At 43.2% G+C, this 24,049-nt stretch overlaps 2 protein-coding genes across 3 annotated transcripts in view; both read left to right on the top strand.

Moving 5' to 3' along the window:
- Window positions 1-12,267, top strand: part of LOC121586562 (septin-7) — a 41,329-nt gene extending 29,062 nt beyond the window's left edge. Inside the window, exons 5-15 of one of the 2 annotated variants that reach the window (XM_041903340.1) lie at window positions 3,280-3,380; window positions 3,531-3,665; window positions 5,035-5,152; window positions 5,505-5,597; window positions 6,493-6,589; window positions 8,690-8,741; window positions 9,054-9,179; window positions 9,531-9,551; window positions 10,156-10,291; window positions 10,498-10,643; window positions 11,108-12,267. In XM_041903340.1, the coding sequence (XP_041759274.1) occupies window positions 3,280-3,380; window positions 3,531-3,665; window positions 5,035-5,152; window positions 5,505-5,597; window positions 6,493-6,589; window positions 8,690-8,741; window positions 9,054-9,179; window positions 9,531-9,551; window positions 10,156-10,291; window positions 10,498-10,643; window positions 11,108-11,144 (1,062 nt within the window). In that variant the 3' untranslated portion in view covers window positions 11,145-12,267. The remainder of the gene's footprint in view (window positions 1-3,279; window positions 3,381-3,530; window positions 3,666-5,034; window positions 5,153-5,504; window positions 5,598-6,492; window positions 6,590-8,689; window positions 8,742-9,053; window positions 9,180-9,530; window positions 9,552-10,155; window positions 10,292-10,497; window positions 10,644-11,107) is intronic. The other variant, XM_041903341.1, reaches the window with a different exon arrangement.
- Window positions 12,268-19,442: 7,175 nt separating this feature from the next.
- Window positions 19,443-24,049, top strand: part of LOC121586563 (endonuclease/exonuclease/phosphatase family domain-containing protein 1) — a 46,284-nt gene continuing 41,677 nt past the window's right edge. The window contains exon 1 of the mRNA XM_041903343.2: window positions 19,443-20,756. Within this exon, the coding sequence (XP_041759277.1) occupies window positions 19,906-20,756 (851 nt within the window). The 5' untranslated portion in view covers window positions 19,443-19,905. The remainder of the gene's footprint in view (window positions 20,757-24,049) is intronic.

Consider the following 24,049-nt stretch of genomic DNA (forward strand, 5'->3'; position numbering starts at 1 on the left):
TGCTATAACCTGTCCTGAGCTAAATAGCCAAGGGGTCCCAAATGGTCAAGACTATCTATAACCTATTCTTATTGGCAGATCTGTTTTCCCTATCAGCCACTGCATGTGCTTCTTCAACTATTTTGTTTAACATGTATTTAGAGGCTATATTTAGAGGCCTGTGAGCTAGGGTCTCTTTAAGGGGAGCCCTATAATAAAAGCAGTTATAAAACACAAATAGAGTTATACAATTATTACACAAGAAACCAGTACCCAAAATGATAGCCTAAATTGTAATGCCTACAAGTTGAAGGCCTATTTTTTTTTTTTTTTTTTGGATAGGCCTAAAGTAAACAGAATTATTTTAAGTGATCGGCTAAAGAACTTTGGATAATTTTGAATACACATGATTTTCAATAAACAAATGGATGAGACTGTTCTATTCTCTTTGATTTAGTTCCTATTGCAACTCAGACAAATGACTGAATGGATGACATACTGAACTGAATGAAATGTTCAAATATGTTGGAATGACGAGTTGCGTGCTCTGCACTTTATTTGGCTAGTAGGCAAATAGGCCTACATTAGGGTATAAAGAATCTGACTGCATGCCTCCAGAAGGTCAACTTCTGAGGCTGAGGGGTGCTTTTTTGAAGGCGCACGGTGCTGTGGTGCTGCATGGAGATCACAAGCTCTTCAACTGGGCGGCAGTGTCGCAATGGAGGGAATAGCCTATACGGAGACTACCTAAGACCACTGCAACATAGTTATTGTAAAGTGTGGGAATAAGCTTATGCCAGACTTAGCCTACGTTTAACCTCTCCCTTGTTCATTTCAAAGTCCATATGTTCATGACCTGATTCATATAAATCATGTCAAAGTATTTGAAATGTATATTAACCACTTCTACAGATTATGCTTTGGCAAGATTTTGAGTGATTTAAATAATCAATAATTGTTTTATTTTGAGTGGCAAAGACTCCAGTTGTCGTACAGAATTCATAGAATAATAGATGTTTGGTGAATCTGTTTCATTATTCCTGGTAGATACTCCTGGTTAAGATTGCAGACAGAGCCCAGAGGATGGGATGGTGCAATAGTGAATTAGTCATATTTTGATAAGGTGCATGCATGCATGGGGATGTCTACGTCACCCAGAGATATGTCCATGCTGTAGAGATGCACCTAGCGGACTGAAACTTCACTGTTATAGGCATAATACAGCTAGTACTATCTAGACTTGCGCTGGCAAATAAATCCATTACATTGGCTACCTAAATGTGAAGTAAACTCAGCAGGAGTAATGGAAACTTTTAACTTGAAAACGTGCAGGATACCTCATTCCGGGTTCCCTGACTTCTGATTTTTGAATACTGTGTTATGCTTGTTCGAGTCGCACTCCTCGCAGGCCGTTTGGTGTACGTTTTTTTTGTTTGTTGGTGAGATGAAACTGCCAAAACTTTGAAAGGTATTATTGTACGTCAGAATTGCAACAATTTGTTCAAGCCTAAAATGTTAGTCCGTGATCTTAACATGGTGTTTGTATGTTCACAGATAATTTTACGTTCATGTTTCATGCATGGATTTTCTTACAATCCTAACAATTTACATATGGATTTTCTTATGATCCTAGAAATGTGCACGTTCAACCTTTTTGGTAGGTATCTGGCTCCATAATATGGAATAATTTTAGAACTCTATTTGTGTTTTATAACTTTTTATAATTTTTATTAGAAAATAAGCTCAACTTTTATATTGGAAATTAAACCGGAAGCTGCAAAGCAACTCTAACTTCTGGGCTAGAGTTGCTTGATTGGCTAGCTAACTTCGACTAGCTACGTTCGGTTCATGTCCTTTTGCAGATACCACATTCCTGACAAAAGTTTGTACGTATAAAAAAAGATCTGTAACCGAGTAAAGGGAGATGTAAAGTAAGAATTGAACGTGTAAATGTTCATTTGTAGTCGTAACATAGGGTTTGTACGTTTACAGATCTAATTTAGCAGTTACGTTTCATGTTTCACTAATGGCTTTTCTTACGATCCTAACCATTTTACGTATGGATTTTCTTACGATCCTAAAAATACGTACGTTCAACCTGTTGGCAGCTATCTGGCTCCATACTCAGGGCGTTGCTCTGTGTTAGCCAGCCAGGGGGTGGTCAGCCCACAGTGGGGCTGTGTGGAGGAGAGGAAGCCTTTAGCTTGGGCCCAGCGGGTGGAGCGGAGGGAGAGCAGCCATAACCCAGCCTCAGGCCTAGACCACGGGTATTATGTGGTGCTTTCTAAGTGGAAGGTGACGGCTCAGTTTAGCTGCTGAGGTTAAATTAAAATGTGCTGCTCTTAGATAAACTATGGGCTGCTGGCTGGGCTGGCCTTCTCAAAATGGTCCAACAGCAATGGAATATGTCATCAAGTAAACAAAACGATGGTAAGGGCGCTTATATCACCAAGTACATCCGGTTGTGAGGTGTGTGTGTGGAAGCAAATGAGGTATAGTAGTGTTTTATGTTGGGGTCTGTGTACAACTGCTGAAGCAGAGCTTGCTTACTGTACACAGAGCTGCATTTAACACACGCGTACAATGGCTTCCATTGCAATCTGAGCGGAACACGGCAGGCCTTCATGTTCCTCCTGATTTTAAATCATTGAAGTGCAGCTAATCACAAGGTCTGGTCTGGACCGCCTGCTGGTTAAAGCTCTCTGATCAGCTAAGAGGCCACTCTGCAATCCGCTCTGTACACCCCGTACTGGACACTCCAGGTAGGCAGCCAAATGTTACTAGAGCGCTCTCTGGGTCTAAGGTCAAATATCTTCTAAGACCCTGTTGATGGATTCATCCTCAGTCTGCCTGGCTGGCAACCCTCCACAAGTGTATCTCTATCTGTGATTTATATTTGGCAAAGCCACATTTTTTTTTTCACCTGGGCTTTTGTAGTTTGTGGATAGCTAACTTCTCCAAAAAGACACTTTCTAGATAAAGATGAATGGAAAGGACTGTCAGACCTCCTAACCAAGCCCCTGAGTCTGAGCCCATCCCCTCAACAGAGGAGTGCTCCGAAGTGGAGAGACTGCAAACTTTCATGATTAGCGTAAATTAGCACAAGTTATACACACACTATGGTGTAACGCATCGGATTATTCTTTTTTCAATGTGTCAATGTTTGTACATGTCCGTATTCAAATTAACCGTAAATGGAGAGAAATTGATGTCATGGTGTTTTTTTGAAGTTCACCATGATTCTGTGCTGAATTTCTACACGTCTTTGTTGTAAATATTTAGTGTTCTCTACAATCTCAGGTGGAGCAGTCTAAGGTGCTGGTAAAGGAAGGAGGAGTTCAACTTCTTCTCACCATCGTTGACACGCCAGGGTTCGGGGACGCTGTCGACAACAGTAACTGGTACGTCTGGCTGACCGACCGACCTGCATGCTGGCCGACTGACTGACTAGCCTGCCCTATATCTCTATATCTGAATGTGTATATTCTACATTAAATGTAGACACTGTTACCTAACATTGAGTAATGTCTGTGCTCTGCTCTCCTATAAAGCTGGCAGCCAGTCATCGATCACATTGACAGTAAGTTTGAGGATTACCTCAACTCAGAGTCCCGGGTCAACAGAAGGCAGATGCCTGACAACAGAGTGCACTGCTGCCTCTACTTCATTGCCCCCTCTGGACACGGGTAGGTACTGCAGCTGGAATGGTGCCATTCTTGAAACACTGCTGGAGTTTAAATTTAGTCATGCCGCTTCTCAAACTGTGAATAATTCTGCCACACGGGTGAAGAAAACAGTATTTTCCCTCTCTCATTTGAGATTGAACATGATCTTGAGGCTCTTGACTGTTCCCTAACAGGGCAGACTAGACGGGGTATTAGTCACAGGGGAAGAAAAGAGGTGTACAACTAGCCTGAGACTGTTTACATGTTGTTAGTTGGTCATCCACCCTCCTGCCCCTGGTGTGGAGTCAAGCTGTCAGTCTTCATTTAGGCCTAGCCCCACCCTCGACCCCACGCTTAACCCCTACTGGGGCTGCTGCGAGGCACACTGGGACAACATTTACGTAATCTGTCCTCTCCTGGGTTCACTTTGTTGGAGGCTGTTTATCCTATGTATCTTGGCTCCAGTCTGTGCTCTGCTCCACACACAGCTGTCCCTGCTGTTACATCCCCACTGTGGGCTGCTCTGTGCTCCCCATAAACAAAGGGTCATTTGACAGGCCAGCGCTCTCTCCATTTGGATGCCAGTGCTCCTCACTGTCTTGGCCCAAGGTGTCTGTATCTCTGACCAAGTCCTTGTTCTGTTCTGGTCTCTATCGTGCCTGGCTGGCTGGCATCAGTCTGTGGTCAACCAAGAGGACTAGCACCGTATGGCTCCATTCATAGTTAAAATCTGTCTCTTCCTCTGTGTCCCCACGGGACTCACAGCACATTACCAGCACAGCTGAACCCAGGGCAGAGAGCAAAGTGTGTGTGTGTGTGTGTGTGTAGGCCTAGTGTGTGTGTGCACAAACTGATCTTTCAAAATGGAGACTGAAACACAATCATTCCTCAAAGTGTGATGATTAATTCTGCTCTTTTGATCTAACTCTCTAAACATAACGTTTAATCTAGCCACAGCCAAGCCAGAGCAGAGACTTGTACATGTCGGCATGCAGTTTTAGCTCTTGTCTGCGTGCCAGGATTCAACATGGTTTAGATATCTTAGAATCTCCTTTCACAAACCGACTGGAATCTTTAACTCTGTATTAATTGTTTTCAGACAGAAGAGTCCTGTGCTGCTCAGTAGATTTACAGTGTGTTGTGGGCCGGCCAGATGTGCAGTTTCAGCAGCAATGCTGCCATGGAGAGGGAGATTCATTCTGGACCGGAAATTATGTTTTTTTAGTCCCGAGGTCGGCCAAGCTGTGAAATCTGAGTTTTTCTACCCTCTCTCTTTCCCTCCCTCCATCCCTCCGGTGTAGCGCCAACAAGCTTAACCTGGTCCCTTATGCACCCTGTTAAATTAAAGGAACTTGTTGAAACTCAAAACCGCTTTCTCCCACCTCTCCAGATTGAAGCCTCTTGATATAGAGTTCATGAAGCGGTTACATGAAAAAGTGAACATCATCCCCCTCATCGCCAAAGCGGACACAATGACTCCTGAGGAGTGCCAACAGTTCAAGAAGCAGGTGTGTGTCGGCTCTGTATACGTACCGGGGCCTGTGTGTTTATGTTTTGTTTAAAAAACACATCTTTCTCTGAATTCAGATGTAGACAGTTTGTGTGTGATTAGTAGTGTATGCAAGCTATTCCTGTGGGAGAGAACACATGCAATAAATAAGTGATGCACAGTTGTTGCATGTGACTCAACGAGTGTGTGTACGTGCTGAGCACAGTTCCTTCATCCTGTGTATTGACTGACCCTTCAGCCTGAGTGAGTATTGCTGTTTGTGACTCGTTGGCCTAGATGGATACTCAACCAGAGGGGAGCAGGACTCACATTAACTCTCTCTCTCTCTCTCTCTCCCTCTCTCTTTATAGATCATGCGAGAAATCACAGAACACAAAATTAAGATCTATGAGTTCCCAGAGACGACCGATGAGGAGGAGAACAAGATGGTCAAGAAGATCAAGGTTTGGATTCTCCCAGTGCCCCCCCCCCCCACACACACACACACACACACACAGCTTTTATTCTCCATGCCAAAGATGGAATTGAATAGGAGAAAAAACTTGACATAACAAACATGAACACACATCACTATCTTTATCCCAATCATGAAATGTAGTGTTTATAGCTCTGCTGAAGGCATAACATAAATCTAACACTAGTGTTTCATCTAACACTAAAATCCACTAGAAGTGTTTTGGCTGAACTGGCCCCACCAGCCCCAGTATTGATAAGAGAAGCGACTGAGTGGTTAGTTGGCTACCGTAGACACTGAGTGGTTAGTTGGCTACCGTAGACACTGAGTGGTTAGTTGGTTACCGTAGACACTGAGTGGTTAGTTGGTTACCGTAGACACTGAGTGGTTAGTTGGCTACCGTAGACACTGAGTGGTTAGTTGGCTACCGTAGACACTGAGTGGTTAGTTGGTTACCGTAGACACTGAGTGGTTAGTTGGTTACCGTAGACACTGAGTGGTTAGTTGGCTACCGTAGAGCCATACAGGCAGAATTAGTATTGAGTATTGATTAGGTCACACAATCACATGTCCTCTACTGCTCCAGCACACTCTGCACTTATTGTCACACACACAGGAGCGAACAATCAAACACACACACACACTAAAGGTACACACAGAAACACACACAAACAACTGTTCTCAACTGTCACTGCCATTAGAGCTGCTGTGTTGTCAATGCACTACTTTATCTGCAGTCAATTTTCAATCCAATTGAATAAAAAGGAGACAGCAAAGTTGACACAAAAATGTACGTCTGCAGACTGTATGTGCATAGCCTTGTCTAACAGGTTATTTTAATGAGTTGTTGGTCTGCTGTGTAACGTTTGTCCCTCCCCCTACAGGATCGCTTGCCCCTGGCTGTTGTTGGTAGCAACACCATCATCGTGGTCAACGAGAAGCGGGTGCGAGGGAGGCAGTACCCCTGGGGCGTGGCGGAAGGTGAGGGGTCAGAGGTCACAGTCAGATAATGGTCTAGATACACACACACATAACAGCCTCTGGGTGTTATTCGATATTAGCACCAAGGTAGTCCCACACATCTATGGGTTTAACTTTGAAAGGTTTATTTGTGGAAGTAATACAATCTATCTCACCCTACTATGGGGTCAATACATTATCCGGGCAACTGCACTCTGCCTATAGTTAGTGTGTCTCTCTTTGTGTGTCTCTATTTGTGTGTGTGTGTTGGGGGAAGTGCATCTGCAGGTCATGTTTGACTTAGAATGACCGTTCTGCTTTTCCCTTAGGGCCCTCTCTGTGTCTCAATGCAAATGCTCACATTTCTAGTCCCATCTACATTTCAGGTTTCGGCTAAAAAAGGGTATTAAAATGTAACACTATTCAACACTACTCCTATACTAAACAGTATACTACTAGAACCAGGGTAAGTTCAGCAGCCTCCTGCCCAGCAGTTGACATTTAGAGTTATGTTGTGTTATCAATGTTCACTTGCTATGTTATTGCTGGCCCTGTGTGTTCCTGTGTGACCAGTTACGTCAGTCTGCTAAATACTCATATCTACTGGTGACATAATGACCATGGAATGTTCTAAACACAAAAATAGAGTAGTACTGAGGTCATATTGCGTACTACGAAAATGACATTTTTTTATGTCTTAACAAACAAAAATCATTGAGATTATATGACCGTTGCTGTGTTACAAGTTTGACTTTCACTCAATATAGAACAGGCCCTTTAGATAGAGGGGTGTGTTTTGAGGAGAGTCCTGTATGTAGCAGACAGATGTGTTCTACTCAACAGGATATGTGTGTTCAGTTCTCTTTGATGCTAGACAGACAGACAGACCGACAGGAAGCTGCTTTAGCACTCATAAAAAAAAAAAAATGCACTACCTCTAAAACGCATCCGACTGCGTGCACTTAACGCATCCGACTAAGGAATATGTGCACGCAGGAATGCAGCAGCTCACCGAGAGAGATTAATTGAGAGCCCCGATTTGAAAGAGGACTGTTTCACCATTTAACGCGAGTCTCCTGTTCGACTCTCTGCATCTCATCATTTTAAACTCAAACTGACTTGATGGGTACAAATTGGACGTGCATGTCGTTTTTCTTCTTGAATACAACCGCATGTTATGAACGGTTGTAAATTAGTCTGGACTGTACAGCACTGGTCTTAGTAGAGTAGACGTGTAATGAATTTTAGCTATTTCTTCTGAACTTTAACCTCATGACCCCAGCAGTCATCGGCCCAGAGTTCAGGTCACGTACAAAAAAATAACACACACACGAGAATACACTCTAACCCCAGAACTCCGGTCTTTTCCCCTCTCTGCTCCCAACTGTTTTCTACTGCTGCATGAGTAGATGGTCAAATCAGTTCTACCCTAAACTCTACCATTCAGATACAGCTCTTTTATTTATTTATATGACCAGATTATGAGTCAAGGTCTTTGGTCTGTAGTTTGTGTGTGTGAGGCTTTAATTCTGTATAAGATAGTAGAGTTGTGTTCTCTCGACTGGATGAATTGTGCAGTTACTACTACAGTACCTCTGTGGCAGTTGCATGTTACCCGCCCATGGGGAGTGAGTTTTGGAATACCAAAAATGTTTCTGGCACCATGTAAGTGTATAAATAGGGAGAGTGCAAGGCCACACTTCAGCTATGTGATCCACTCTACACACTGCAGTCAGGCAGAAACCTCAGGGGAACTAGTATATGTGGTGTCTGGCACCACCCTGTGGCTGCTGACAGTATTACACCCAGGCACTCCTCCCTGTCTACTCCATGCTGCTCTCTAGGGGAAGATCTTAATTGCATACTCCTCGCATCCTCTCTCCTCGTCTCCTTCTCAAAACCCATTGGATGAGAAAGACAGAGGTCCCTCCCCTCTGACCTTCTCATCCGATGTGTTACGAGGAGAGCGGACATGAGGAGTATGCAATTGAGGTCTTCCCTTGAGCTGTGACTAGCTCTCGATCTCCTCTCTCGCTCTCTCCCTCCCTCCTGTGACTGCCACACACCCTTGTGGTGACTGACTACTCTAACTCTTCCTCCTCTCTCGCTCTCTCTCGCAAGTGGAGAATGGAGAGCACTGTGACTTCACCATCCTGAGGAACATGCTCATCAGGTACTGTTATAACACACTCTGCATTATGGTCATGCTCCACTGAGTGGCCTGTTTTACACTCTGCATGAGCAGGAGCAGATGGCAGAGACATTATGGTGGCAGTTCTCAGTGCGATATCGTCCTCACTGCTCTGACTGTTTAAATTTTTAAAAGTATTTTTAGTGTCACTTTTATTTATTTTTTAACTCTAAAGTTTATTGCTGTGGTTAATTTTAGTTTAAATAAAGTTGTATTTGAGTGGTTCTGTTCGGTCTTCTTGTTCCAGAACCTACATGCAGTTTAAATAACGTTTTTTAATTTGATTTGATCCAGAACCCACATGCAGGACCTGAAGGACGTGACCAACAACGTCCACTATGAGAACTACCGCAGCAGGAAGCTAGCAGCCGTCACATACAACGGAGTGGACAACAACAAGAACAAGGGACCAATGACCAAGTGAGTACTAATCAACAGTCCACCAAAGGTTTTTATAAGTGGTTCTGTTTCCCATTTCTCTCCATTCCAGGTCTTCTGGATCAGCGTGGATGAAGGGAAGGTGACGAGGCCCTGCACTAACGCAATCCTCTCCCCTGATCACAGGGACTAACAGTCACCCACACATAGCCCAGGATCTAATAACCCTGAACCACTGCTAATTCACAGCCAAGCACAGAAAACCTCACTAAAATAATGCACCGTAATGTCACAGTAACCACCAGCATTTGTTCTCATTATCTAGCTACTAGCTCTCTAACACATGGTCATCATAATATCAGCATGCTAAGTGTGTATGTTTCTGTTTTTTAGATTTGACACAAATGAAGGCATGTAAGTGTCATTTCAGTTCTTCAAGAACCTTAAGTTTGCTCCGTTTCTACTCTCTCTCCTCTCTGTTTTCCCCTCTGCCTCGTACAGATATCAGTGTTGTATACAGATGCTGCTCTTTATTTTAAACTAGAGGCCCCTACCAGGTCACGATATGGATGATATAATTCTACGGCACTAGAAAACTGCCCAGAAGTCTTCATTAAATACTTGTTGGTAGAATAGTCTCCAATAGTCTTCCAGGAAAATCCTATTTGTCCTATGATTAGGCTCTTGCTTTTTTTTCGTGAGCTTCACTCAGCATCCACACCAGTAGAGCTTTTTGGCAACTTGGTGTTCACTAACTCAGCGACGCAATGGCTTGGCTTTACTAACAGACAGATAGCTATTGTCCTCTGTCACTGAATCATTGGGTCTTCCACATCCAAGGCCTTCCTCTCCCCTGCTCCTCCTCATCCTCCTCCAGGCATAAGTCTATGCAACAGAGATGGTGACAGGAATTTCCACCCTGGCCCAAAGTCTGAGTTTGACTACTCTGGGCTAGGGCTGGGGTGCAAGGCTTTAGCCTGATGGATGTTGTGTGTGTGTACGTGCCTCAACCCTGCAGGAGTCCCCTGGCCCAGATGGAGGAGGAGCGGAGGGAGCATGTGGCCAAGATGAAGAAGATGGAGATGGAAATGGAACAGGTGTTTGAGATGAAGGTCAAGGAGAAGATCCAGAAGCTCAAAGACTCTGAGCAAGAGGTACTGGAACCTAACAGAACACCTTCAGACCACTTAAATCACTAAAACACACTCACTCACCCCATGTTTTATTTTTTCATGGAGCAATCTCACTTAAAAAAGACACCAGTTTGAATGGGTACATTTGTATGTTTTTATTAGAATCCTACATCTAACACGCACACAGACACACTAGATTTCAGCGATGCAAATTGTCCTGTCTGCAGCTCCAGCGGCGCCACGAGCAGATGAAGAAGAACCTGGAGGCCCAGCACAAGGAGCTGGAGGAGAAGAGACGCCAGCTGGAGGACGAGAAGAACCACTGGGAGGCGCAGCAGAGGGTGCTGGAGCAACATAAACTAGACTCCTCCAGGTACAACACACTACTACAACTCACATGAAAAAGACGGCCAACACATACATTTCTATAGAACAATATTACATGGAGTCAACCGTAAACAATTATTCAACCTATTTTTGCGGTGTCATATAATACAGTATGTATTTTTCGATGCCTCACATCCTGTACCATCAAAGAAAATGTTGGAATATTACTTATTGTCAATTTTTTTGAGACAGACGTCTCAATGGTTGGGAAAAGGCACAGCACAAAACACACACTCCCTTTGAGACAATACACACCTGTTGAAAGGCTGAAAATGGCACAGGGTGCAGCCAAAGTGCTGTTTGGAGATCACTCACATACACACTGCAGCAAATACTGCATACACGGCTCATTTATAAAGAGCTCTGCCTCGTAATCGACATAGTGATCATCTGTCTCTCTTCCCGCTCTCTTTTCTCCAACTCTCTTCTCTCTCTCTCACGCTCCTACAGGACCTTGGAAAAGAACAAAAAGAAGAAGATATTTTAAAAGTAATTCAGTAGATCCACCGTGTAACAATGTACTAGTTGCCAATTTACCAACCTGGACCGTCAGTTTGTCTGTCGACCAAAAACCTGTTACTGTGTGTGTGTGAAGGAGCAGCATGGTCTGTCTGGGGGAAGTGGGTTCTAACTGGGGGCCAGGGTGAGGGTCCTAGATTAAGACTCACTGTCACAGACGGGCTCAGTCCTGGAACATACTCCATCACTATACTGTCTCCTTTTTTTTTTTACCTTCATGTTCTCTCGCTCTCCTCCCCAAAGACCTTTCTTATTCTTCCTGAAATGGGCACGTAAGACAGTTAGTTGTACAATCATGTTTTTTGGTTCACAGTTCTCAAGCACACATAGTCACACACACAGTCTCACACACACAAACAAAACCCACAGGTATGAGCTGTTTCATGATTTCAGAGAAGGTTTTCTTTTCTTTTTGAAACCCAGAATGCCACAAGACTGTTCTTGCTTTATTTTCCTCTTTCTAGTTAGATGACCTTGGAGACTGCACTACTTTCTTGTAGTGTTCTATTTAATGCCAAATGACCAAACTGCGGAGTAGGAAGCTACAAACCAAGCTACACACCTCAGGCGTTTTGTTTTTATAACGACTTTTGTTTTTTAGTTATTTAGTCATCGTTGTTTTTGTTTTTTTGGCCCTCATCCAAAAATGTTATGCTCTTCCATTTCTTGTCATTTAAATTATCTAGCCATGGACCGCAGTGTATAACTTCAGTCATGTTAGAATGTTTCATTGATGGTTATTTTGTCTGTTTTTTGGGGGGGGTTCTCTTATATTGGCCCTGCTACAGTAATTGTTGGTTAATTTTTCGTTCCATGTTTGTTTGTAGGCATTTCTCCATTCTGTTTTAGAAGATGGTGGGGAGGAAAGCTTGGTTGTTGACTAAATCCGTTAACATAACCTATTGTTGTTTACTTACAATGTCCAATGACTGTAAATAAACAGGTCTGCATTGACTGTAATAAACAACTATGGGGTTCCCTTCCCTTACATCACATTTAACTCTGTTCATGTAATGTATCTCTGTCTTTTTTTATTTGTCTTTTGTTTTGTTTTTATTGTAAAGTCTACTAATAAACGTGTGATGATACAACCCCAGGTGGTTTTTATTGAAATAATTGGAATCAAATAAGCTTTTTGTTGATGGAAGTGAATTAGTGTGGTATAATGCGGCTTTGCTCGCCTTTTGAGTCTAGTTACAAGTCAAAAGATGTCCTCTGCGGTGTATGTCCTCCACACCAAGATGCGTGCTATATTTCACCAGCAGGGGGCAGTGAATAACTACTGACTCCGCCATATCCCATACAACAGGGATCATCAACTAGATTCAGCTGCGGGCTGATTTTCTTTCGTTTTCTTGAGCAGTTATTTGGGGGTCCGGAACATAATTACAAATCATTTGTAGATTGCAAATTGACCGCAAGAAGCCCAAACAGATATTTGACATTATTACAAACCTTTCTTACATTTGTATTTGATCACGTACAGTACATTCGGAAAGAATTCACATCTTGACTTTTTCCACATTTTGTTACGTTAAATCATTATTCTAAAATGTATTAATCCCCCCTATCAATCTACCCCATAATGACAAAGCGAAAACCAGGTTTTTAGAAATGTTTGCACATAAAAAAATATACCTTATTTACTTAATTATTCAAACATTTCTAAAATACTTTTTGCTTTGTCATTATGGGGTATTGTGTGTAGATTGAGGAGGGGGGAAAACAATTTAATCCATTTTAGAATAAGGCTGTAATGTAACAAAATGTGGAAAAAGTCAAGGGCTCTGAATACTTTCCGAATACACTGTATGTCTATTATGAGTGGGAATAATTTAACAGAATTCCAAAATGTAAAATCACTTGAAGCTGAATTCCTGGTGTTTTTAGTCTTATGTCCAATGATGAGAGATATATTTATTATTAATAATAATTGGGCTCATAACTTGGGGGGCCAAATAGAACCACCGGGACGCCAGTTGGGGAACCCTGCCATGCTGTCATAGGCCATATCTCGGGAATTTCCAGTCTTATCACACACTTTCTCTCTGTGCCCCTTGAACATTCTGCTCTTTAGACCTGATCATCTCGTCATGGTGTACTCCAAACCTGAATCCTCCTGAATAGAGAAATGCACTCAGAGTTCATTGGGGGAGATGGCTGATTATCTTTGATGCCTTTAACCCACTTAAACCATCCCGTTGGGATAGATGGTTTTGAGACAATATAATGAATTATTGGAAAAGTTTGACCTAAAACGGAACGAGACAATGGTGATCTAGGAATTAGCTGATCGTAATAGTTAAGCAGTAAAAGCCTGCCAATTGATATTGGGTCCATTGTGGACCGACACCCTTTGACACAGAAAGCTGTGTTGGCGTTGGTCCTTGGTGTCTGGTCTGTTGACCACATCATCCTAGCCAGTCAGACTGGACAAGGGTCAAGGTTCATGTCTTGCTCGCCCTGTGCTCAGTCGGCACCCGTGGAGCCGTGCGGTCCAGAATGAACATCTCTACTAACCAGGTTTTATTAATGGCCATTGCACTGAGGGTAATGGCCAATTACTCCACTCAAAGTAATTGGATAAAAGTTCAGTTGTGCATAGTGCATTTTGATCACATACTGTATTGACATGCTAGGGAGCAATGAAGAAACTGAAAAAGAAATCTTCCTCATACTTTCTATCATCTATGTATTGTCACCTTGAGGCCTACTTCAGTTGTGAGCTTTCTCTAGACACCGTATGCATCTATCAGTCCACTTAGTATAAGGCTCCCTGACTATTTACAGTGCCCTATTCAGCTCTATGCCTCAGTGGAGTGGTTACTAACGCTAAATCACTCATCAGCAGTCTCTTGCTGCCCGGTCCATGGGAAACTGAATCCAATCTTTGTTACATAGCACTACGATGCTCCGATTTATTTTCGCTGTCCACACCGCTTGGTGCCTTTTCTCTAGTCTATCACCCCTGAGACCTCCTTCCTGCCAAAAACCGTTCCATAGTTGGTGAAACACAGGGAAGCTCTTGCTAAATGCAGTCCCCTGACTTGGCTTGCACAGTCTGTTCTGCTTAATTGCTCATTTTGACAATGACCTTTTGGTTTTTGGAGCTCTGTGTGTGTGTGTGTGTGTGGTGAGCTGGAGTGGGTCCAAGCAGACAGACAACGGAGGGAGAAGATTTGCCACTGCGGCTGTCAACATGTTTTAGCTTTTTTCTCTGTGTGAACTCTGTTGTCCCATGGCTTGGACAAGGCAACACACGCAAACACACACACTCGCTATTCCACACACACATTTTTACATATTACATTTTAGTCATTTAGCAGACGCTCTTATACAGAGCGACTTACAGTTAGTGCATTCATCTTAAAATAGCTAGGTGGGGCAACCACCTATCTCAGTCGTAGTAAGTAATATAAACACAACATGTAAAGTGTTGGTCCCATGTTTCATGAGCTGAAATAAAATAGTTTATTCTACAATGTAGAAAATTGTAAAAATTAAGAAAAACCCTTGAATGAATAGGTGTGTCCAAACTTTTGACTGGTACTGTATATACAGCTGTGGAAGAAATTAAGAGACCACTGCACATTTTTCTTAAATCAGCATCTCTACATGTATGACAGCCATTCCATTCCAGTGTCTGTTGAATTCCAACACAGGCACACCTCATTCTACTGAATTAGGTACTGATTAGGTGATCACCTGAACCAAATCTTATTTAACGAGGAAAAGTATAAAAACCACTGCTGTGGTCATCACTATCCTCTTGCAATAGGATCAGCTGGATGGCAAAAACAGTGCTAATAGTACCTCAAAAGTAATATTAATCAAAAAAATTACTATTGACCATGCCAAAAGATTTGAAAAGGAAAGTTATGAGTGAGGAAAAGAAGGGTTCAATTCTGGCTTTATTGGCAGAGGGATACAGTGAGCGTCAGGTTGCTTCCATCCTTAAAATTTCAATGACGGCGGTTCATAAGAACAAGTTCAAGCGGCAGACATTGGGGACAACAAAGCTACAGATCGGCAGAGGGCGAAAACGAGTCCGCCAACTCATTCGAATGTCACTCAACAACCGTAGGATGACATCAAGTGACCTACAAAAAGAATGGCAAACGGCAGCTGGGGTGAAGTGCACGGCGAGGATGGTTTGAAACAGGCTCCTAGGGGCAGGGCTGAAGTTGTGCAAAGCTAGAAAAAAGCCCTTCATCAATGAGAAGCAAAGAAGAGCCAGGCTGAGGTTTGCAAAAGACCATAAGGATTGGACCGTAGAGGACTGGAGTAAGGTCATCTTCTCTGATGAGTCCAATTTTCAGCTTTGCCCAACACCTGGTCGTCTAATGGTTAGACGGAGACCTGGAGAGGCCTACAAGCCACAGTGTCTCGCACCCAACGGAGATTTGTCTTTGTGAAGGACGCATGAAATAAGGTTGTCCTGGAAGAAAACTTGCTTCCTTTTGCTCTGACATTGTTCCCCAACTCTGAGAATTGGTTTTTCCAGCAGGACAATGCGCCATGCCACACAGCCAGGTCAATCAAGGTGTGGATGGAGGACCACCAGATCAAGACCCTGTCATGGCCAGCCCAATCTCCAGACCTGAACCCCATTGAAAACTTCTGGAATGTGATCAAGAGGAAGATGGATGGTCACAAGCCATCAAACAAAGCCGAGCTGCTTGAATTTTTGCGCCAGGAGTGGCATAAAGTCACCCAACATCAATGTGAAAGACTGGTGGAGAGCATGCCAAGACGCATGAAAGCTGTGATTGAAAATCAGGGTTATTCCACCAAATATTGATTTCTGAACTCTTCCTAAGTTAAAATATTAGTATTGTGTTGTTTAAAAATGAACATGAACTTATTTTCTTTGCATTATTCGAGGTCTGACAACACTGCATCTTTTTTTGTTATTTTGACCAGTTGTCATTTTCTTCAAATAAATGCTCTAAATGAAAATATTTTTATTTGAAATTTGGGAGAAATGTTGTCAGTAGTTTATAAAATAAAACAAAAATGTTATTTTTACCCAAACACCTATAAATAGTAAAACCAGAGAAACTGATAATTTTGGTAGGGGTCTCTTAATTTTTTCCAGAGCTATATATATATATATATATATATTTATACTTCAAGAGGTCTTAAAATTCCAAATCAAATAGCTAATGATCCTTGGTATGACCTTCTTAAAACAATTCCATATAGCTTAGTAGAACCCCCCCGGCTTAGACTCTTATGGGTTAAGATACTCTTTGAAGAGGTAGGGTCTCAGATGTTTTCGGAAGATGGGCAGGGACTCTGCTGTCCTAGCTTCAGGGGGAAGCTGGTTCCACCATCTGATTGGTCAAAAGACCAATGTGCCAGGACATAGAAGAGCTTTGACTGGGCTGAGTGGGAGGGCCAAGAGACCAGAGGTGGCAGAACGGAGTGCTCAGGTTGGGGTGTAGGGTTTTAGCATAGCCTGCATGTAGGGAGGGGCAGTGCCTCTTGCTGCTCCGTAGGCAAGTACAATGGTCTTGTAGTGGATGCGAGCTTATATTGGAAGTCAGTGGAGTGTGCGGAGGATCGGGGTGACATGGGAGAACTTGGGAAGGTTGAACACCAGGCGGGCTGTGGCGTTCTGGAGAAGTTGCAGGGGTTTGATGGTACAAGCAGGGAGCCCAGCCAACACACACAGTGCACTCGCTTGGTGTGCCACACTCTCTCTCTCTCTCTCGTTGTGCCATGCAATAGGGTTACACAGCAGTACGTTAGTTAGACAGGGCCTCTCAGCTCTGGACCCACTAAGGGATCAGGAGCCAGATTCTATTCTGTATGTGTGTCTGCACTGTTTCACCACCTGTGGTCTCTGCCACCATGGAGACGGGCCTTTTGTTAGCCAGAATCCCATTACATCATTGGACCAGACAATGATTGTGTCTGTGTGTCTTTGTGCATCTCTGGCCACGTTTACACAGGCAGCCCAATTCTGATATTTTTTTCACTAATTGGTCTTTTGACCAATCAGATCAGCTCTGAAAAAGATCTGATGTGAAAAGATCTGATGTGATTGGTCAAAAGAACAATTAGTGGGGAAAAGATCAGAATTGGACTGCCTGTGTAAACGCAGCCTAAGTGTGTACCTGTATCCAAAGCAACTTACAGTTGGTGAGTGCATACATTTTTTGTATGTGATCCCTGTGGGAAGTGAACCCATTACCTTGGCAGCGCTAGCACCAGTCTTGCCAACTGAGACACGCTTTGGATAAGTTTCTGTGTCCACATGGGCAAGTTAGTTTATGGGGTGATATGATCAGAGTAATTGAGAAATATTGGATAGGAGTTAAGAAGACAAAATGGTGGTTGTCCTCTGGTCACGCTCCAGCTGCGTGCTCTGTAGACCAACTTCCATTCTCTCTGCAGGTCAAGTGGGGCCAGGAGCCTTGGCTGCCACAACTAGAGTGTAAGTAAGTCAATATTGACAAAGAAGTGGCATGGAACAGAGCACAGGGTTACTGGTAGGGGAAACAGGATCCTCGATATGTCTGTCATATCACCTTATGATATCTAAATATTTTCAGCAATTTTTGGCTGTGATCACTTTATTTATTTATTTGATCCCCTTATCCTTTTGTGAAGTCATACTGTTTTGGTACATCTGTAGACATCAATACAGCTTTATTACCTGTTGATGTTTTCTCAGTGATTCTGACTTCCTTGGTATTGTGTAATAAGAACAGGGTTCACGTGAATGTGGAAGTGTTCTGACTTTGAGCCATGTCATGAAACACTGTGATGTGAACACTGCATGCATGGCTTTCCCCATCAGTACTGGTGGTGGAACCGTACCGGTGTACGCTGCATGGCGATCAGATATCTTCCTGTCTACAGCTTCCTGGTTTATGCCAGGGAGATTCTTGGGCAGGGGTGGCCTAAATTTGCTGAATCAGGTGTGCTTAGAGCAGGGCTAGAGCAAAAGCCAGTATGGACAGTTCCAAAAGGGAAGTCCACTGCTTTGTTATGCAGAACCCTCACAGCATAATATCCACATTGTTTTGAAAACATTCTAACAAAACAAAATAATAGTGTACAGCTCTGTTACATAGTTCAGAAAGTGTTATACAGTTTGATAGCTTATCTATCACCAGCTTTATGTAGCCAGAGATGAAATCCAACATAATCCCCTTTTGGCTAATCTAAAATGCAAATGAGATGCTAATCAAATCAGAGGAGAAAAAACCTGTAGTGTAGAAACCAGAATGGCATTACTTAGCCTGGCTGTCCATTGAAACTGGCCACAATGCATCATGTTATGTAAAACTCTGACCACCTTCAGCACCTCTCTCTCATTGGTTGTTCTGTTGTCTGCATATTTCTATTTGACTGGAGAGGGATGAAACGGGGGCCTAGCTAATTTATTTCTGTTTTAGAGCGAACGAGAGAGAGAGGTGGCTGTGGGCTATATGAAGCTTTGAAATACCAATTTATATTCTATCCCTGCTTGCACAGTGCACCAATATCTGTGTATTTTATTTACTGAAAATAAATTAAGTGTTGTAACACTATTTGAAATGCAAAATTGAGAACACTTAGGGGCCTCTGTGACTGTGACCAACATGGACATTTGAGTATTATTTGTTGAAGTGTCTGTGTGTAAAAAGTCACAGATACCTTAAAGTAAAGTATTATATATTATTATTATAGTGATCTATTACATCTTATATCGCAACTTTAGATTTAATAATAGCTTATTTTGTAGAAGAGAAAAGATGAGGTGAAAAAATATGACAATCTTATCATCATGCACACTTCTCCTTTTCATAAAGATCACCTAAGTGAGTTGCTAAAGTGTTTGAGTTTATTTTACCTACTCAATCGAAATAAATCCTGTGCACCACTTGTGAAACCGTCTGACCAGAAGTGTCAAACAAAAACCAACAGATTAAGAGATTTAATAGAAAATCTAATTTTAGGGTTTTGATGTGTATTAAGTGTTTTATAACCTGTTGAAGTAATATTCCTTACAACACGTAAAAGCGTAAAAGGGATTATTTTAGGCTGCATTTTACATGTGATAGCCTGTATTGAGATATCTGATTTCGAGAGCTCTTCTCTTTAGAATGTAACCATTTTAGGCATGTATTATAATGTAAATTAGATAAATTGCATCAGATCTGAAGTCCTCTTCAAGGACTCAGCACAACATGTGGACTGAAAAAACTGATTTGTCAGTCAGGTTAGAGCCACGCCCCCCTGGTGTGATGTTGAGACCAGCTGGCGTTTAACGCGAACAAGGTGCTGTAGCACCAGCACGCCACCGAGCAGTTCCTCTCGGCAAGCTGGCCGGTACCTGAATATTCAGCAAGGACGTAACACCAGTAGGCTTCATGATAAAAATGGAGTTAGACAGATAGCTAAACGACTAAAGAATTGGACCTGCGAGGGTAACCGAGTCGAACTGATGTTTCGTGCGTAACCCTTTCTTGTGCGTATTTTCTATATTTGAATCCCAAAAAAATAAATACGATAAAACATACTACGGCTCATATGTCTGTAAATTAGTAAAAAAAACTGTCACGTCTACAACTGTCTTGCATGCAGGGCATATCTGAACAGGAGTCGATCAATCACACTGTAGGCAATTTTTCCACGTTGCGCGCCTGCTGCTGTGGTGCTGCTGCCTTTGCCGTTCGGTCCGGTCTAGACTGTTCCAAGCCCCGGTGGATTGCCCTGCCAACTGAACCGCAGCCATGGGAGGGAATTTGGGGTGCCACCGCTCGATCCCTAAAGACCCTACGGATTTAAGCAACAGCAAGCGCAAGTTTAGCGCCGCGTGCAACTTCAGCCACATCCTCGTGAACCAAGAGCGGTTGAATATCAACACCGCCACGGAGGAGGAGCTGATGACTCTACCGGGAGTGAACCGCACGGTAGCGCAGAATATCGTGGAGTACCGGGACTGCATTGCGGGGTTTAAAAAGGTAGAGGACTTGGCTCTCGTGAGCGGAATCGGTGCTGGCAAACTGGAGATCATCAGACTGGAGATATGCGTCTCGAGCAGGACGAGTTCTTCCCAACACTCGCCGTCGTCTCTGCGTAAAGACTTCGAACCCCACCTGTCATGCACAGGTATGAACATTAACACCGCCACACCGGCGCAGCTCATGAGCATCCGTGGCATCACGGATAAAATAGCGAAGAACATAGTAGAATACCGGATAGAAAACGGTCCGTTTAAAAGCATCGAAGACTTGGTGAGGGTCAGTCACATAAACTCTTCCCTATTGGACAAAATTCGCTTCCAAGTGTTTGTGGAGCGTTCCAGAACACCTTCCACCAATACTAACGGGGGGTTGGCATACACTACCAAGTCTCACCCGAGCCCCACATCGTTCAGTCTCTGGAGTGAGGACATGGAGCTTCCACCCTGGGGGCCGACTCGGATCATGTCTGTGCGGCCCAACGTGGAGCCGCCGTCGGGGATGCGGGACGGGAAAGCGGTGGTCAGGGTGGCTACCTGGAACCTCCAGAACTGCTCCTGTGAAAAGGCCAACAACCCGGGCGTCAAAGAGGTCGTGTGTATGACATTGCTTGAAAACGAGTAAGTATTGATCTGTACCCTACTGACAAACGGTCAATTTTATAGACGTAAATTGTCCATTATAGATTATATGCCAATGTATGGTGATGTTCCATCGTCTCTGCTCAAAAAGAGTTGACATGCAAAACACCTGTAATCCAAATAGAGTCGTTAGATAAGGGAAGTGCTTGTCACTTGTTTTGTATCCCCAGGGAAAACATGTCTGCAGGTGGTAGAGAACAATCACACTGTTGGATTAACCAATGCCCTGCCTGGGCTCTCAGGATTGTTCCTAAATGAGGTACTGCCAGGTGAATACCTATCACAGACCAGGTCAACTGTGTTAAGGGATAGAGCAGTCTGATCAGTAGTCTCGTTAGAAAGCCAGACCCTTAACTCACCACTGTGTTCTGTTCAGCTTTATTTATTGATCTGAGACGATGAGTCGTTGAGTGTTTGGTCTTCGGTGACTTTGATTGTCCCCAAGGCTACTCACACATTCACTCACAGAGACATTCATGAACTCACACTCGCTCACTCTGTGGGTGACTTCCCCAGTAGACTGTGCGTTTTTACACTGAACAAAAATATAAACACAACATATAAAGTGTTGGTCCCATGTTTCATTCGCTGAAATAAAAGATCCCAGAAATGTTCCATATGTACAAAAATATTATTTATGTCAAATTTTGTGCACAATTTTGTTTACATCCCTGTTAGTGAGCATTTCTCCTTTGCCAATATAATCCATCCACCTGACAGGTGTGGTATATCAAGAAGCTGATTAAACAGCATGATCATTACACAGGTTCACCTTGTGCTGGGGACAGTAAAAGGCCACTCTAAAATGTGCAGTTTTGTCACAACACAATGCCACAGATGTCTCAAGTTTTGAGGCTGCGTGCAATTTGCATGCTGACTGCGGGAATGTCCACCAGAGCTGTTACCATAGAATTGAATGTTAATTTCTCTACCATAAGCCACCTCCAATGTCGTTTTAGAGAATTTGGCTGTACATCCTACTGCCCTCACAACCGCAGGTCACTTGTATGGCGTCGTGTGGGCGAGCGGTTTGCTGATGTGAACAGGGTGCCCCATGGTGGCGGTCGGGTTATGGTATCGGCAGGCATAAGCTACGGACATTAAACACAATCACATTTTATCGACGGCAATTTGAATGCACAAAAATACCGTAACGAGATCCTGAGGCCCATTCTTTTTTTAAAAGGTATCTGTGACCAACAGTGCATATCTGTATTCCCAGTCGTGAAATAATAGATTACAGCCCAATTAATTTATTTCAATGGACTGATTTCCTCATATCAAATCAAATCAAATAAAATAAAATTTTATTGGTCACATGCGCCGAATACAACAGGTGCAGACATTACAGTGAAATGCTTACTTACAGCCCTTAACCAACAGTGCATTTATTTTAAACAAAAAAAGTAAGAATAAAACAACAACAAAAAAAGTGTTGAGAAAAAAAGAGCAGAAGTAAAATAAAGTGACAGTAGGGAGGCTATATATACAGTAAAATAAAGTGACAGTAGGGAGGCTATATATACAGGGGGTACCGTTGCAGAGTCAATGTGCGGGGGGCACCGGCTAGTTGAGGTAGTTGAGGTAATATGTACATGTGGGTAGAGTTAAAGTGACTATGCATAAATACTTAACAGAGTAGCAGCAGCGTAAAAGGATGGGGTGGGGGGGCAGTGCAAATAGTCCGGGTAGCCATGATTAGCTGTTCAGGAGTCTTATGGCTTGGGGGTAGAAGCTGTTGAGAAGTCTTTTGGACCTAGACTTGGCACTCCGGTACCGCTTGCCGTGCGGTAGCAGAGAGAACAGTCTATGACTAGGGTGGCTGGAGTCTTTGACAATTTTGAGGGCCTTCCTCTGACACCGCCTGGTATAGAGGTCCTGAATGGCAGGGAGCTTTGCCCCAGTGATGTACTGGGCCGTACGCACTACCCTCTGTAGTGCCTTGCGGTCAGAGGCCAAGCAGTTGCCATACCAGGCGGTGATGCAACCAGTCAGGATGCTCTCGATGGTGCAGCTGTAGAATTTTTTGAGGATCTGAGGACCCATGCCAAATCTTTTTAGTCTCCTGAGGGGGAATAGGCTTTGTCGTGCCCTCTTCACGACTGTCTTGGTGTGTTTGGACCATGATAGTTCGTTGGTGATATGAACTGTAACTCAGTAAAATCAATGAAAAGGTTGCATTTATATTTTTGTTTGATATATTTCAGTGGGTTGTCTTGTATAACCCCAAGATCAGAACAGTGTGATGCAGCAGTAAAGCTAGAATCTCTTCCTGGGCCTCCTCAGTGAGAGGGGGACACATTCCCCCTTGGTGGTGTTAGGACACAGTGTGTGACAGACTGAAATGCAGTGGCGGCCGCTGATTGGCCGAATACCTGGGGTGCGAGGTGGTTGGAGTTGTCAACAAAGCAGCATGACAGAAATATGATGCCACAACTACTGGTAGTTTCTTTGAGAAGATCTATAAAGCGATCTGTGCATTTGAACAACAGTATATAATCACCTATTTAACTTTTGCATGTCAAAAACCAAATGACCGCTGCTGCACATGCTGCAACTGAACAGATTAGATTATACTATTTAGAATGAACAGCCAGTTTACGAACGAATGAGTGCACCAGGGAGAAAGCAACAAGCATGCAGATGCGATAAGTGAAAACACATTATCTAACTGGGGATAGCTAGCTAACATGTCACAAAGAATGATGCGCTAGCCAGTTAACTTTCATTCTGAAATAACTTGATATTTCCGAGTTAGTCAGATATTAGATTAGAAAGACTTGAAATTGGCATGGGAGCTAACTAGCTAGCAAGCTACACTGAGTGTACACAACATTAAGAACACTTTCCTAATATTGACACAACATTAAGAACACTTTCCCCCCCTTGCCCCCAGAACAGCCTAAATTCTTCGGGGCATGGACTCTATTAGGTGTTGAAAGCATTCATGGACTATATTCCGTGTTGACTCAAATGCTTCCCACAGTTGTGTCAAGTTGGCTGAATGTCCTTTGGGTGCTGGGCCATTCTTGATACACATGGAAACTGTTGAGCGTGAAAAACCCAGCAGCGATGCGGTTCTTGACACAAACTGGTGCACTTGTCACCTACTACCATACCCCGTTCAAAGGCACTTCAATATTTTTTTCATGCCCATTCACCCTCTGAATGGCACACATTCAGAATCCATGTCTCAAGACTTAAAAATCCTTCTTTAACCTGTCTCCTCCCCTTCAAGTACACTGATTTGAAGTGGATTTGACAAGTGACAT

Source organism: Coregonus clupeaformis, chromosome 17 (genome assembly GCF_020615455.1).
Source record: "Coregonus clupeaformis isolate EN_2021a chromosome 17, ASM2061545v1, whole genome shotgun sequence".
In the NCBI taxonomy this organism is placed as follows: Eukaryota; Metazoa; Chordata; class Actinopteri; order Salmoniformes; family Salmonidae; genus Coregonus; species Coregonus clupeaformis.